Below are 12,410 nucleotides of genomic sequence, written 5' to 3'. Positions count from 1 at the left end.
CTGATTACTTTTGTTAGAATTTCACATTCCATTCCAACATTGAGCAGTTTTAAAGGTTATTTATATATACAGGGGCATAGGCACGTAAATGCAAAGCTAATCACAGAATGAAAGATAACATGCTGCATTTACTAAATCTGACACAATGAAATACAGCACAATCTTCATGTGATATGGTGTTTCGACTAAAGAGACCACTGATTGTTCAAAATGCATTCAAAATGTTTCTCTGATATATGCCTGTCAGAAATATTAGAGTTGGTAAATCAGTAAATTGTGATTTATAGCGTGTTAGAGCTGTTAAATCACTAAATTGTGCTGGACTCAGAGCACCTGACACAAGCGTCTCAGTCAGAAAGCCTGTAGAATAGCAAACAGACCTTGCTGAGTTTGGAGTAGTCAATCAGATCGGGTCTGTGTCTGTGTATAAGGGCGCAGAAGGCCAGGCCATCCTTCCAGCTTAACACACCCATGATGGAAAGAGCAGAAAAAAACAGAGTAGAAAAAAATCACATGACATCTATTACGTAGCATGACAGCAATATGGTTAATACGCCATTACTTAGCATGAAAGAAAAGAAAAGAAAACATTTTACTTATAAATAAAAATACACAGTGCATGTATACTTGGAATAAATGCAGGAATATAATTGAGTCATTTTCCCCCCCATTTTTGATCATTACTAAAATTATTTTAACCAGTGAAGCATAGTCCTTAAATAGTCAACCTTTCTTTAGGAAAAAAGCAACAAAACTGAGTCATCTCAAGTGCAGTGTTTGCGGTGAGAGAGCAATTTGACTCTGAATCAGTCTAACTGCAGGAAGTGAAACACTTCTGTGTTATAGTAATGGAAAGGTATTAGATTTATTATTGAGCTTTTATAGTATAATGATCCAGTTGAACAGTTAACTTGAATTCAATGGGTTCAATCCAAACCTCAAACAAAAAATAAAAAAATAAAAAACAAGTAGACTTATGAACAATGTTAAGTTAACAGTAATGTTAGGGTAATAGTGCAGGGTTCCTTAGGGTTGAAATACACAGTACATGGAATACATACAGTACTTACACTGCAAAAAATGGCTTCTTAGCATGTGAAAATATCTTGAATGTAGTCAGATTTATCCACCATTTCACATTATAAGTTTACCTATTTCTAGACATATTTTACTATTTTACTTTATTTCTTAAGCTTTAAATTTTCTTATTCCATTGGCAGATAATTTTGCTTCAAGAAATAAACGCTTAAAATTAGCAAGATTTTCTGCCAACAGAACAAGACTATTTCAAGCTTGAAATTAGCAACGAAATGTCTAGAAATAGGTTTAATAAACTTAATTGGTTTCTTAATCTTAATTATTTGGTTTCTTGTAACGTTCTATTAGGAAATCCTAGATCATTTTGACTATATTCAAAATATTTTAACTTGCTAATAAGTCATTTTTTGCAGTGTAATCGTTTATTTAGGTTTGTGTACTGGCACTTGATGGCTCCGATCTGCATGCACACTTGCAAAAGATTTATTTACTTCGAGTGTAATTGGAAGTACAATTAAAAATCTGTGTTTAGATGAGAAAATCGAAATTTTTTGCTGTTCACAGCATCAGTATGTTTGGTGAAAATTGCTCCCCAAACCCACTGTAATGTATGGCGTTGGATCATTGATGCTCTGCAGCTGATGGCATCACGAAGTTCTCTAAGTACCAGAATATTTTCAGCGGAAAAACCTGGTTGTTGCCGGGAGAGAGTGGTTATTCTCTCCAGGGGAGGTTGTACAAATTATTAATTGTCAGGGTGTGGACAATTTTGAAAATATCTCCTGTCTTTAAGCTTACAACACATTGTTACTCATTTTATATATACGTTTTTTGCTGGCCTGTAAATTAGAAATAGTATGTCATCTATTGGAGTACATAATCTCTCACCTGCAGTGGAAGTTCTGGACGTTGACGTTCCTGTAAGGAGCAGTCTTCCGCTGGCACCACAGCAGCAGACCCTCTTTAGCTGAGGTTTCTGAAAAAAAAATCACCACTAATAACCAACAGATCCAATAATATGTGCAAAAGAAAGAATTCTGTGTCTTACCAAAACATAAATGGCTACAGAAACAGAATACAAATAACATTTTATTTATTTATTCATTCATTCATTTTTCGTTGCCAGAACTAAAGTAAGTCTTGCAGGTTTTGTTATTGCTCACATAAGAAAAAATTGGGCCATGGGCAGCGTTCAACTGGATTAATATTTTTTCTTATATCTAAGATATATACTTCATATACTTAAATATAAATATACTTAAATATACTTTTATTCACCTTGTATTTTCATTTCACTCTAATCCAGGAGTTCCCAAACTTTTTGGGCAAATGACCCCAAATGGACATTCTGAATTTTTTTGAACATCCTACATTTTTTTTAATATTCCAGATTTGAAATATAGAATGACTGTAATATTTTATGTCAGTAACATACTGTATGTATAGCATAAGTGACTAAAAACCAAAGGAATATTCCTTGTAATGATTTACCTGTCTAGTAGGAAGTGTTGTGTTGTTATAGGAAAACAATCCAAGCCGGGGTGGTGTGATATGACCCAACGCGAAGCAGATTGCTTTATACTTGATGCATGATTTTGCGTGCTTATGCAGAAGCAGCAGTAGCGTGAGCAGCATTATTTACACACTCGCCTGCATATCTTACACACATCCAGAATATTTAAAAGTGGCATTCACTTGATGGCCAAAACATCCCTCTCTGTCAGGTTTCCAAGTCGAAGTGTAAAATGTTTGTAACACACAGTGATATTAACCACAATATCGAGCTGTCTCTCTGAAAACTCTCTAAAACTTCAAATTGAAAAATCTGATCTTACATTCAAAAGTATTCACTAATCTAGAAAATCCAGAAGACTGATACAAAAACCAGACATTTCATTAGGTTTGAAGGTGACGAGAGACTGTGTAACTGTAACTGTAACAGGAAAACCGGTTAGTCTTAGTACGCAATAGCGGTTTAGAATAGTAAATCAGTACGCAGTTTGAGACACAATACTAGGTTTTTTTTAGCAGAGGTAGAAATTTGTCCATTTTTTTATTATTAGTGTAGCGTGTCAGGATAGTGGAAAAAATACTAAAACAGCACAACGGCACATATTAATTTAAACGTAGCTTGTCAGTATGTAATTCCCTGTAACATTTCAAAATATTAGCACACAAAATCCGTCTTTGATATTTCTAATATTAATTTGAAAAATAATAAAATGAAACAAAAGACGATTGTGATTTTCTCTTTCAACCGCATCTGTGGATAAATTGTATAAATTAGGGGATTGCGACTGCTAGTTTGGGAACCCCTGCTCTAATCTGTATTAGATTTATCTATAATCTTTATTTATGTGTAAGTACTTTGTTTTTATATTGCACTTATATTGCATTGATTTATTGGTGTATGTTTTTATCATTAGGTGCATTTTCATTTCTTACCTTCCACTGAGATGTCCTGGATGGCGAAGCGGAGGATAATGGTCCAGATCATTCCCAAAGTCATCTTTACATTTCCATCAACGATCTCTAAAAATATGTAAAATAACACATTACTCTTAATTACTCCTCCCAAGTGTGATACATTTTTTTTTCATTTATTTTTTATGATTGCATTTTTTGTTTTTACTATCTTACTATCTATCATACATGTCTCATAATGTGTGTCTGACACACTACAGTCACTCTACTGACAGGTTGAGATGATTTTAACCCATATGCATAACTACAATACTTGATTTCATGTAGCTGACATTTAACTTTAATCTAATATGAGTCTGTCTCTCTGTCTATCTATTCAGAGAGGCAACAGTAATTACAGCCAAATCTATATCTGTGGCAACAGCTATTATTAGTTAACGGCTGTTATTATTTAACAGTATTTAGAAACTCTGGAAAGATAATACTTTGTCTTTAAATGCTCTTTAGATTGCACTGAGCTGTGATCAGCAACAATAAATATCATCACAATAAACACTGGTTTATTACCTTCTGCTCCAATGGACACCAGCTTTACCCCTTTACTGGTGATGTACTCCAGGGCTTTGTTCACATTGGCTATTTTGTGAAATCGCATTTTTCCTCTGTCTGGTTTAGGCAGCCTTTCACCTAAAGACAAATACAGCAACGTTTACAATCAGTTTCTGACTTTCTGACTCTATCCAAAAGCAGTGCTCAATTATTGTAACACTCAATTACTCACTTATGCATTAAAGCTCAATTACAGTTTAATGAAAAATTACCAGACCTGAGGCCTGAAATGATCAAACTTACTTTCTTTTCCCAAGATTACAATTTATCCATTCAATCTGTCTGTCTTCTTGTATATTACACTCCTAAATAAACACATTTTTGTATATTTATCATTGAAATCTGCATTTTTTTTAATTAATTAATTTCAAATATGACACTGCTCTTATAACACTAATTGCTGATACTTTGTTAACAAACCGAAATCTCATGAACAGAAATTTGCGTACACCGAAAAGTGACTTCAGGCATTGTGACATGATATTTTTGCCATATCATGCACTCTCTAGTGTATATACAGTGGGGTCCAATATTCTGAGACCACACTGAAAATCTGGGAATTTTTTTCATTTGAAATTGGAAATAAATAGAAGGTTTAAGAATTTAAGGTTTAAGAATTTAAGGTTTAAGTAAATGTGCAATATCTTGAATAATTAATAGTCAACATTATACAACAATAGTGCACTATTTCTAGGTCCATATTTAAATGTAAGCAAATGTTTGATATTGACCATGTTAACTGTTTTGTACAGATTTTCCTCATGTCTAAGCTCTTCTATTGAAGCATGTGTTCAGACGACACTCTGATGGATTTGATCTAAAATGGATCGTAAGTTTTTGCACAAACTTGTCGAGTCCAATTGTGAAATTCATGTATTCAAATGTTGTCAATAATTTAATTTGTAAAGAAAATCATGGTATTCAGTTAGAAAAGAGTGCAAAATAGAAGCATTTACACTAGTACTCTCAGACTTTTGGATCACCCTGTATGCTTAATTTTATATACATAACTTGTGCTACGTGTAATATTTTTGTGTCTCTGAGCTAGTAAAAACATCAATAAAATTCACTATTGTCATTATTATTATTATTATTATTATTATTATTACTGTTCTTGTAACAATTTTTGGCCCTGAATTATTAACTTGTTATTAACCTTCGTTAAAAATAACCACCATGTCACCTCAGAGACTATGTAATAATGATATGCAGTTGTTGTTGTTATTATAATTATGATGATGATGATTATTATTACTATCATCATTATTAATAGAATAACATTTATTACACAACTACAAAGTTCATTAAAATGAATACACAGAGTGAAAATGCCTTATCTCAGTACCAGAGATGACTTCCAGAAGGAGCATCAACTTGAGTCCATTACGAAAATCCTCCTCTATGTTCTCAATCTGAGTCCCAGCCTTACGCAGGTGTGAGTTGCACCATGCAGTGAAAGTCTGAGTCACACAGACAGAGAGATGGATGAACAAGAAAGGGAAAGGCTTTAGAGTTAACAGATTTCAGGCATGTCCTTAAACTTTTATGACATATGTACTATAAAAGTAACACTTTTCACTCCACTATCAGACACACTGATTCTGATTAAACACAACGGCCTATGCCTACCTCAAGCTGCATCCCCCTCACTGTCATAACTACAGTACATACAGCCTTAGTACTGTCTTTATGGCTGTGAGATAAATGGCCTATAGAGAAATAATGAACAGGACTACTGATTGCATATTGTGAGCTCATTATTTCAGTCTGTAGCAGTGTGATCTCCGGCATCAATTAAAATGCAGTTTTTGTGAAAGGTCTAACTGCAAAAGTGTGCAGGACTCTATGTGATCAGAATGACACTGTGTATTTTCTATGTTATATTCACTACACTAGTGAATGAAAACACGGAAATAAATACACACATGTCCGTTCTAGTTTAAGACTTTAACAGAGCTGTACTGGATGTTACTGAATTTTTTCTTTCTCTCCTGTGAGCTTCATAACTGACCGAACACTCCTGACACTTTTGTAGTCCTGATGTACACATTGACACAGTGCTGCTTCCTGCACTAAATACTGCTAGTCGTGACCTTTCTTCTTTATATTCTCACACTGGCTTCCCATGGACGCAGGGCATAATGAATAATAACAAGCTTTTTTCATACAGTATTTTGAAGTTTTTTTTTATAAAAAAGAATAAAACTAAGATGAAGACAAAAACAATAAATAATATGCATAATGGCAGAAGAAATAAAAAAATAGCATCATGTATTGAGAGCATGTTTCTCAAGTGATAATAACCAAACCGTGATTTTAGTATTGGAATCCTTACAACTTCAAACCATTAATCAGTACTCAAACACATGCACTCCACAGTAATTACTGAATAATATGGTTTAAGATGAATAACTGAACATAATCCATGACTGCTAGCCAGATTTCCAGATGTGACCCGAGAGATTTTACCTTAATGAAAATGGCATTTTATATACACAGTCTCACCTGAAAAGCCAACTGTCCAATATACTTTATGCATAAATTCTTTATAGCAGCCAATTTATTATGTTTGATTGTGATACTCTCTATATGTAAACAGATTTATAAAACATCAGGATTAGTTTGTATTAAAGCTATATGAATATAATAAATAAGTACAGCATATATAATATGTAAAGTAGTAGCCTTTGAGTAATAATAACATATAGCATTCATAATCACAATTGTGCCTATGCGAATCTCATGCTAAAATGTAGGTAATGGGGTCAAGTGCTAACATGTAATGAGCAGATGTGTAAGTTAATCAGCTTATTAGTGCTTCAATTTATGTACAAGAAGCATCGTGAAGCCCTATCTTGGATGCTGTTCCCTGGGCATGTGGGCTGCTCAAAAATGGTTGGTAATTTACCACTGTATGTTTTTTTTAGCACAAAGTTATTACATACATTTATATCAACAATAAAACACACCAGATGTTATTTTGTTCTTTTTAATATTCTCATTTTCTGTACAGCAAGGCCAGTGTTCTTATATAGACACATATGTAAACCATGGAGAGGTGCGAGTGGATGGGATGACTTGTTGCTTAAGAGAAGAAATGTCACTGAGTGTGTTAGAGAGAAAAGGTGATTAAAACAGCAAAGTACTGTATGTCATCAGGATTGGATAATTTGGAGATGTCTGTGAAGAAGGAAGACTGTAGAGATGCCACAAAGGCAGCAGGAGTAATTGCTTTAGGGTTTGAAGATTTAAGAGTTGTATAAGAATTATAAGATTTTATTGTAAATCACTTTCACGAAAAAGCCCCCAAAAGTCTCCCATCATATTCTCATTATATTCTCCTTGGTAGTTCAAAGTCCAGTATATCCTGGTGGAAACCACTCGCCTTGCTCTTCTGAGTACGCTTCCATGTTCTCCTTGAATTTATCAAGATGAGCATCAAGAATGTGCACTTTGAGAGACATCCTGCAGCCCATTGTGCCATAGTTCTTCACCAGAGTCTCAACCAGCTCTACACAGTTTTCCAAGGGTCCACCTATGGTTGGTTGACGTTGTTCCTCCCCACAGCGAACCAGTGGCAGGCCAGTCCCGCCTTTGCTAGTGTGCCTTGGTGTCGCTGGTGTCCCAAAGACAATGATAGCAGGGAAACATGGTAAAACCTCCTTGGAGACCCATCAGGAATGCCACCATTTTGAAGTCTCCGATGACGTCCCAGCCGTACTCATCATACTTCAAGGCATTCAGCAATGTCTTGACACTTAAAGAAAATAGGTCAATTTCAAAATACCAATGTCCTGGTCACAAAAGCAAAGTTTGAGGGGATTAATAGCCATTTTCTACACTTTTGCTGTATAAGCTATTAGGAAATAGCACTTACAACCCAGGAAAAAAATGATAATTGTTACACTGTGTTATCAAGGGAGCAATTAGTGTCATGGAAATCACTTCCAACATGCAATTCTGCTGTCAGAATTTTGGTCACACCTCCTACCTGAAACTGATGATCTTTTGCCTAGTTTTATAGATGTGTTTGTTATGATTTAAACACAGAGTTTAAACAGTACTTATAGAGAAGCTATTAGCTGTATAGCTCCTGTGTAAAACTTTGGCTCCACTACTCATGTATTTTTTTATTTGCTGGATCTTTGTCTGTCATTAAAGCTCTGTGCTCATACATACAATATGCTGATAACAGAAGAATGAATTCCGTGCAATCCATTAAACTTACTTTACAGGATTTACTGTACGTTAAATAAGAGTTTTCAGTGATATATGCAATAAACTGTGGAATATTATTTCTTACTAAGAAAATCATTCTTAGCCTTCAATAATGATCAAAACATGCAGAATACTTATGAATATATTACAACTCAAAACAAAGGGTGTAGGTTTACTTGGACAGAAGAACATTTGTTCTGTCAGTGTCAGCTGTGTTGTGTGCCACTACTGTAATAAATTAACCTCATGCTGAAATTTGTTCCGGGCTTGCAGCCCTGGCCTTCATGCCATGTAAAAACAGTGCTTGTCAATCAACATTTGAGATAACACCCATTGGGTTGTATTTAAATACCCCTAAATGACATGTAAGGTCACACAGGTTGCTATAGTATATACAGAGAAAATAACCTTTGCACAGTATACAAGGTAGCAATATATCCAACAAATCTATTGCCTTGAATTACTATATGAATCCAGAGATACAGAATGTTAAAAACTTAAGGATGAACTTGAAGCTGTTTGAGTTGTATGTCAATATTTCCAATTAATTAAATACAAGTTCTGTATACAGAGAATCAGAGGAATCAGAATACCACATAGCAATATATTTTGTGCATCCATCACCTACCTGTGACATGCACAGAGAGAGAGAGAGAGAGAGAGAGAAGATCCTGTACAATTTTAAATCATATAATACAAACATGAAGCTCTGATTTGAACAGTCCACATGGGCTGACAGGTTACTGCTAACATCTCTATCCCCATTACACTTCAGTAAAACAAACACAGTCATCTTAAAGCACAGAGTAGCCTAATGAGGATTTTTTTAAATTAGGCTTATACATACATACATACATATATATACATACATATATATATATATATATATATATATATATATATATATATATATATATATATATATATATATATATATAAGCCTAATTTATACATAAATTTATAGCCTAATATACTGTGAATATAAAAACATAATATATATATATATATATATATATATATATATATATATATATATTGTGTTTTTATATTCACAGTTGAGATTTTAATGTTCACAATCCAGACAGTCCTTCAGAGTCACTTAACTTGGCAGGTACAAACAGCAAACAGGTGTTACATTTTATTACAAACTATCCACTTAGGACTCACACACACACCCTTTCTGACTATCAAACTCCCCAATGTAACATGCCTGTGTGATCATGCCTAAGGGAAGGTGACACCTGATGGAGATGGACAGCTAGCTAGCTGTTCCCCAGGCCCTATGCTCTAAGGTTAAAATTAGTTGCTGTTGTGTTCATTCTGATCTCCAGGACGTCCTCAAACTGCTGACAGTCTTTGTGGCATGCACATTGCCGGGATGGCACAGTGGGAAAGCTGCTTGCTACTGAGCTCTATTGTTAGATAGCTCAGGACACACACACACACACACACACACCACTTACATGATATAGGCACCATACCACATTTCAGTTATATTTACGTCTAATGTGATTGTGTACATTTCTGCAATGGTCAAACTGTGAATAAAAATGAATCAGGGTGAAGTCTCACACACCTGAGTCTGGGGCTGTATTAAAGATCATCACTGTCAAGTCCAAGACTAGGACTAGCAGCGATCGAGTCAAAACAGAGTCTTAAGGGGGTTGAGGGCAAGTCAAAATCGAGTCTGGATGAAAGCAAGTCAAGATCGAGACTGAAAATAATCAAGGCCAAGCCTTTACTTCAGCTAGTTAGCTCCATTTGTGCAGTGCACCAATCTAGAAGGAATTACTTTTTGTCAAACTTTGTGCATGAGAAAAGACAAGGTGGACATTATCTCTAGGCAGTGGTGGCTCAGTGGGCAATTTGTTATGCTATTGATTGGAAGGTCATAAGTTCACAAATCGCAGCATTGGGTCACTGTCGGATGCTTAAGCAAGGTCCTAAATCCCTAAACGGGTCAGTTGTATCCTGTCTTGATTGTAAGTCGCTTTGGATAAAAGCGGCAGCAAAATGTAAAATGTCGGATGAGACCATGACCATATTGTCCAAGCCCTTGAGTGTCTCTCTCATACACACACACACACACACACACACACAGGGTTGGACAGATGCCTTATTATCATATTCCAACCTTGTAACCCACAGGGTTAGTATTATAGAACTGTTAATGCTATATATATATATATATATATATATATATATATATATATATATATATATATATATATACATACTGCAAAGACTAATATTCCAACAAGACTCTTCTTCTCAGACACACACCCACACACAGGGCAGATTGTCGGGACTCCCACCTTGCGCTGTTGTTTCTCCCAGGCGGGGTCGAGCAGCAGGTCGCGGTCCCACTCATCCTCCTGCAGCATGTACTCGTCCTGCACGTAGCCGTTGTTGTAATGCGTCTCCGTTTGTTTCATCGTCACCATCGTCGTCATCATCATTGGATTGCCTCTGCTCACACAAACCCGGGCCTATGAAGAATTAAATGCCTGATTCCCGGCTGTCCGATGCTACACGTTCAAACTTGTGTCTAAGTCGTGTGTCGTCCCGCCGCCTCTGTGTGCCCCTCACGCGCCCTTTCTGGACACACTGCGCGCGCGTGCTCGCGCTGATATCACCTTGTCACGTCACGTGACGGATGAACCTTCAACCGGGTCCCTGGTGACGGTGACCGTGAAAACCGAGAGGACGAGCCGGGAAAGGATAGAAGAGATTACACTGAAGCTGAGATAAAAACCTCCAGAATAAGCCACGTCATTTCACATGGATTTGTCTTTATGCTCTGATTGTTTTACTGAAATCATTAACCATAAAACACACATTTATTCTGCCATGCATCAATGCAAGATCATATGCCACAAGGAGGAAAATGACACTTAATATGCATCTGAACAATCCGAATTAAACAGCTACACTACAGAATTACTAAGTGGGACAGTTTAACTGAGCAAAAGCTCTAAAAACAGGAGATTTGACTAATGAAAGAGTTGCTAAGATGTTACTAAGAGCTTGCAGTAGAACTTAGTGTACTGGAACTTAGTGTACTGGAACTTAGTGTACTGGATTCATATAATTTTAGATTGCTGCTAATGCTGATTTATTTTTTTTAAAACTCTGTCTCATGCTTCCACTGCAAGAAATTAATTATAAAAAGTAACTTACATTTTAGTGGTACAGTCTTACCGGCTATGAATTTGGAAAATACTGATGTTCTAAACCCTGTTGCTGCTGCTGCTGCTGTTGTTGTTGTTGTTGTAAGAACTTATTCATAAAATGTTACCTAGGCCGACACAGCACTGTATGATGATGAATTTAGTGAAGTTTTTTTTTCTTTCAAATCCTGTTATTGAAAATTGATTTGATATCTAGCTGGAATACCAAAAGCCAATCAGTCAATAGAAGAAGTGTGACAAAGACAACAGGAGAGGATGGACAACTTCCCAGACCTCCAGTTGATCCACATAGCCTCTTTCAAGGCCACAATCAATGAGTGCTACAATAATAATAATAGTAATTATAATTATAATAATAATAGTAATAATCGTTTTAGCCTATGAATGAATTTGCTTCACAGGTGAATAAATGAATATATCTGTGCGCACTTAGTGTTACTCAACAGTTCACACAATGAAATTCTCTGAAAACTGTTTGAACTTACTGTATGAGCAAAAGCTGAAAGGTGATTTTTCCATTTTTAATGCCTGACTTTAATCCTTTTCTGTTCTTATATTCCCATAATTAATGCACAGATATTGGGGCTTTAAAAAACAGACTGCATCACAGATTACAGATTATATCACTAAGTGTTTAAGTATGTTTTAGAATTATTTGTTTTATACCATGTCATGAGGGCTGTAAAAATAATTCCTGTTTTTATTCTGAGATGAAAAGCAAATGTATGTATTATCTCTTCATCTTATTCTATCATAAAATGAATTATAATTAGACAAAATCGTAGCTTTAACACTTGAACTATTTGCAGATTTAACTTGGCTTGGTTTTGTTTTAGAATATTTCTTGCTGTGAATAATATACAGTAGTATCTACTTTTGGTTAAAGAAAGAAAGAATTATGCATATACTGTACAGGGTAGAGATAGACAG

The 12,410-nt window shown here is 35.3% G+C and overlaps 1 protein-coding gene across 2 annotated transcripts in view; it reads right to left on the bottom strand.

Moving 5' to 3' along the window:
• zgc:165653 (alpha-actinin-2) overlaps positions 1–10,903 on the bottom strand; it is a 29,186-nt gene extending 18,283 nt beyond the window's left edge. The window contains exons 1-6 of one of the 2 annotated variants that reach the window (XM_026915804.3): positions 10,605–10,903; positions 5,417–5,531; positions 4,030–4,149; positions 3,484–3,570; positions 1,927–2,014; positions 381–459 (exon numbers count right to left, since the gene is read on the bottom strand). In XM_026915804.3, coding sequence (XP_026771605.1) covers positions 381–459; positions 1,927–2,014; positions 3,484–3,570; positions 4,030–4,149; positions 5,417–5,531; positions 10,605–10,748 — 633 coding nt within the window. In that variant the 5' untranslated portion in view covers positions 10,749–10,903. The remainder of the gene's footprint in view (positions 1–380; positions 460–1,926; positions 2,015–3,483; positions 3,571–4,029; positions 4,150–5,416; positions 5,532–10,604) is intronic. The other variant, XM_026915803.3, reaches the window with a different exon arrangement.
• Positions 10,904–12,410: the final 1,507 nt, after the last annotated feature.

The sequence above is a fragment of the Pangasianodon hypophthalmus genome, chromosome 12 (genome assembly GCF_027358585.1).
Source record: "Pangasianodon hypophthalmus isolate fPanHyp1 chromosome 12, fPanHyp1.pri, whole genome shotgun sequence".
Classification (NCBI taxonomy): Eukaryota; Metazoa; Chordata; class Actinopteri; order Siluriformes; family Pangasiidae; genus Pangasianodon; species Pangasianodon hypophthalmus.
The sequence above is the reverse complement of the archived record's forward strand: the minus strand, read 5'-3'. Positions and strand labels throughout refer to the sequence as shown.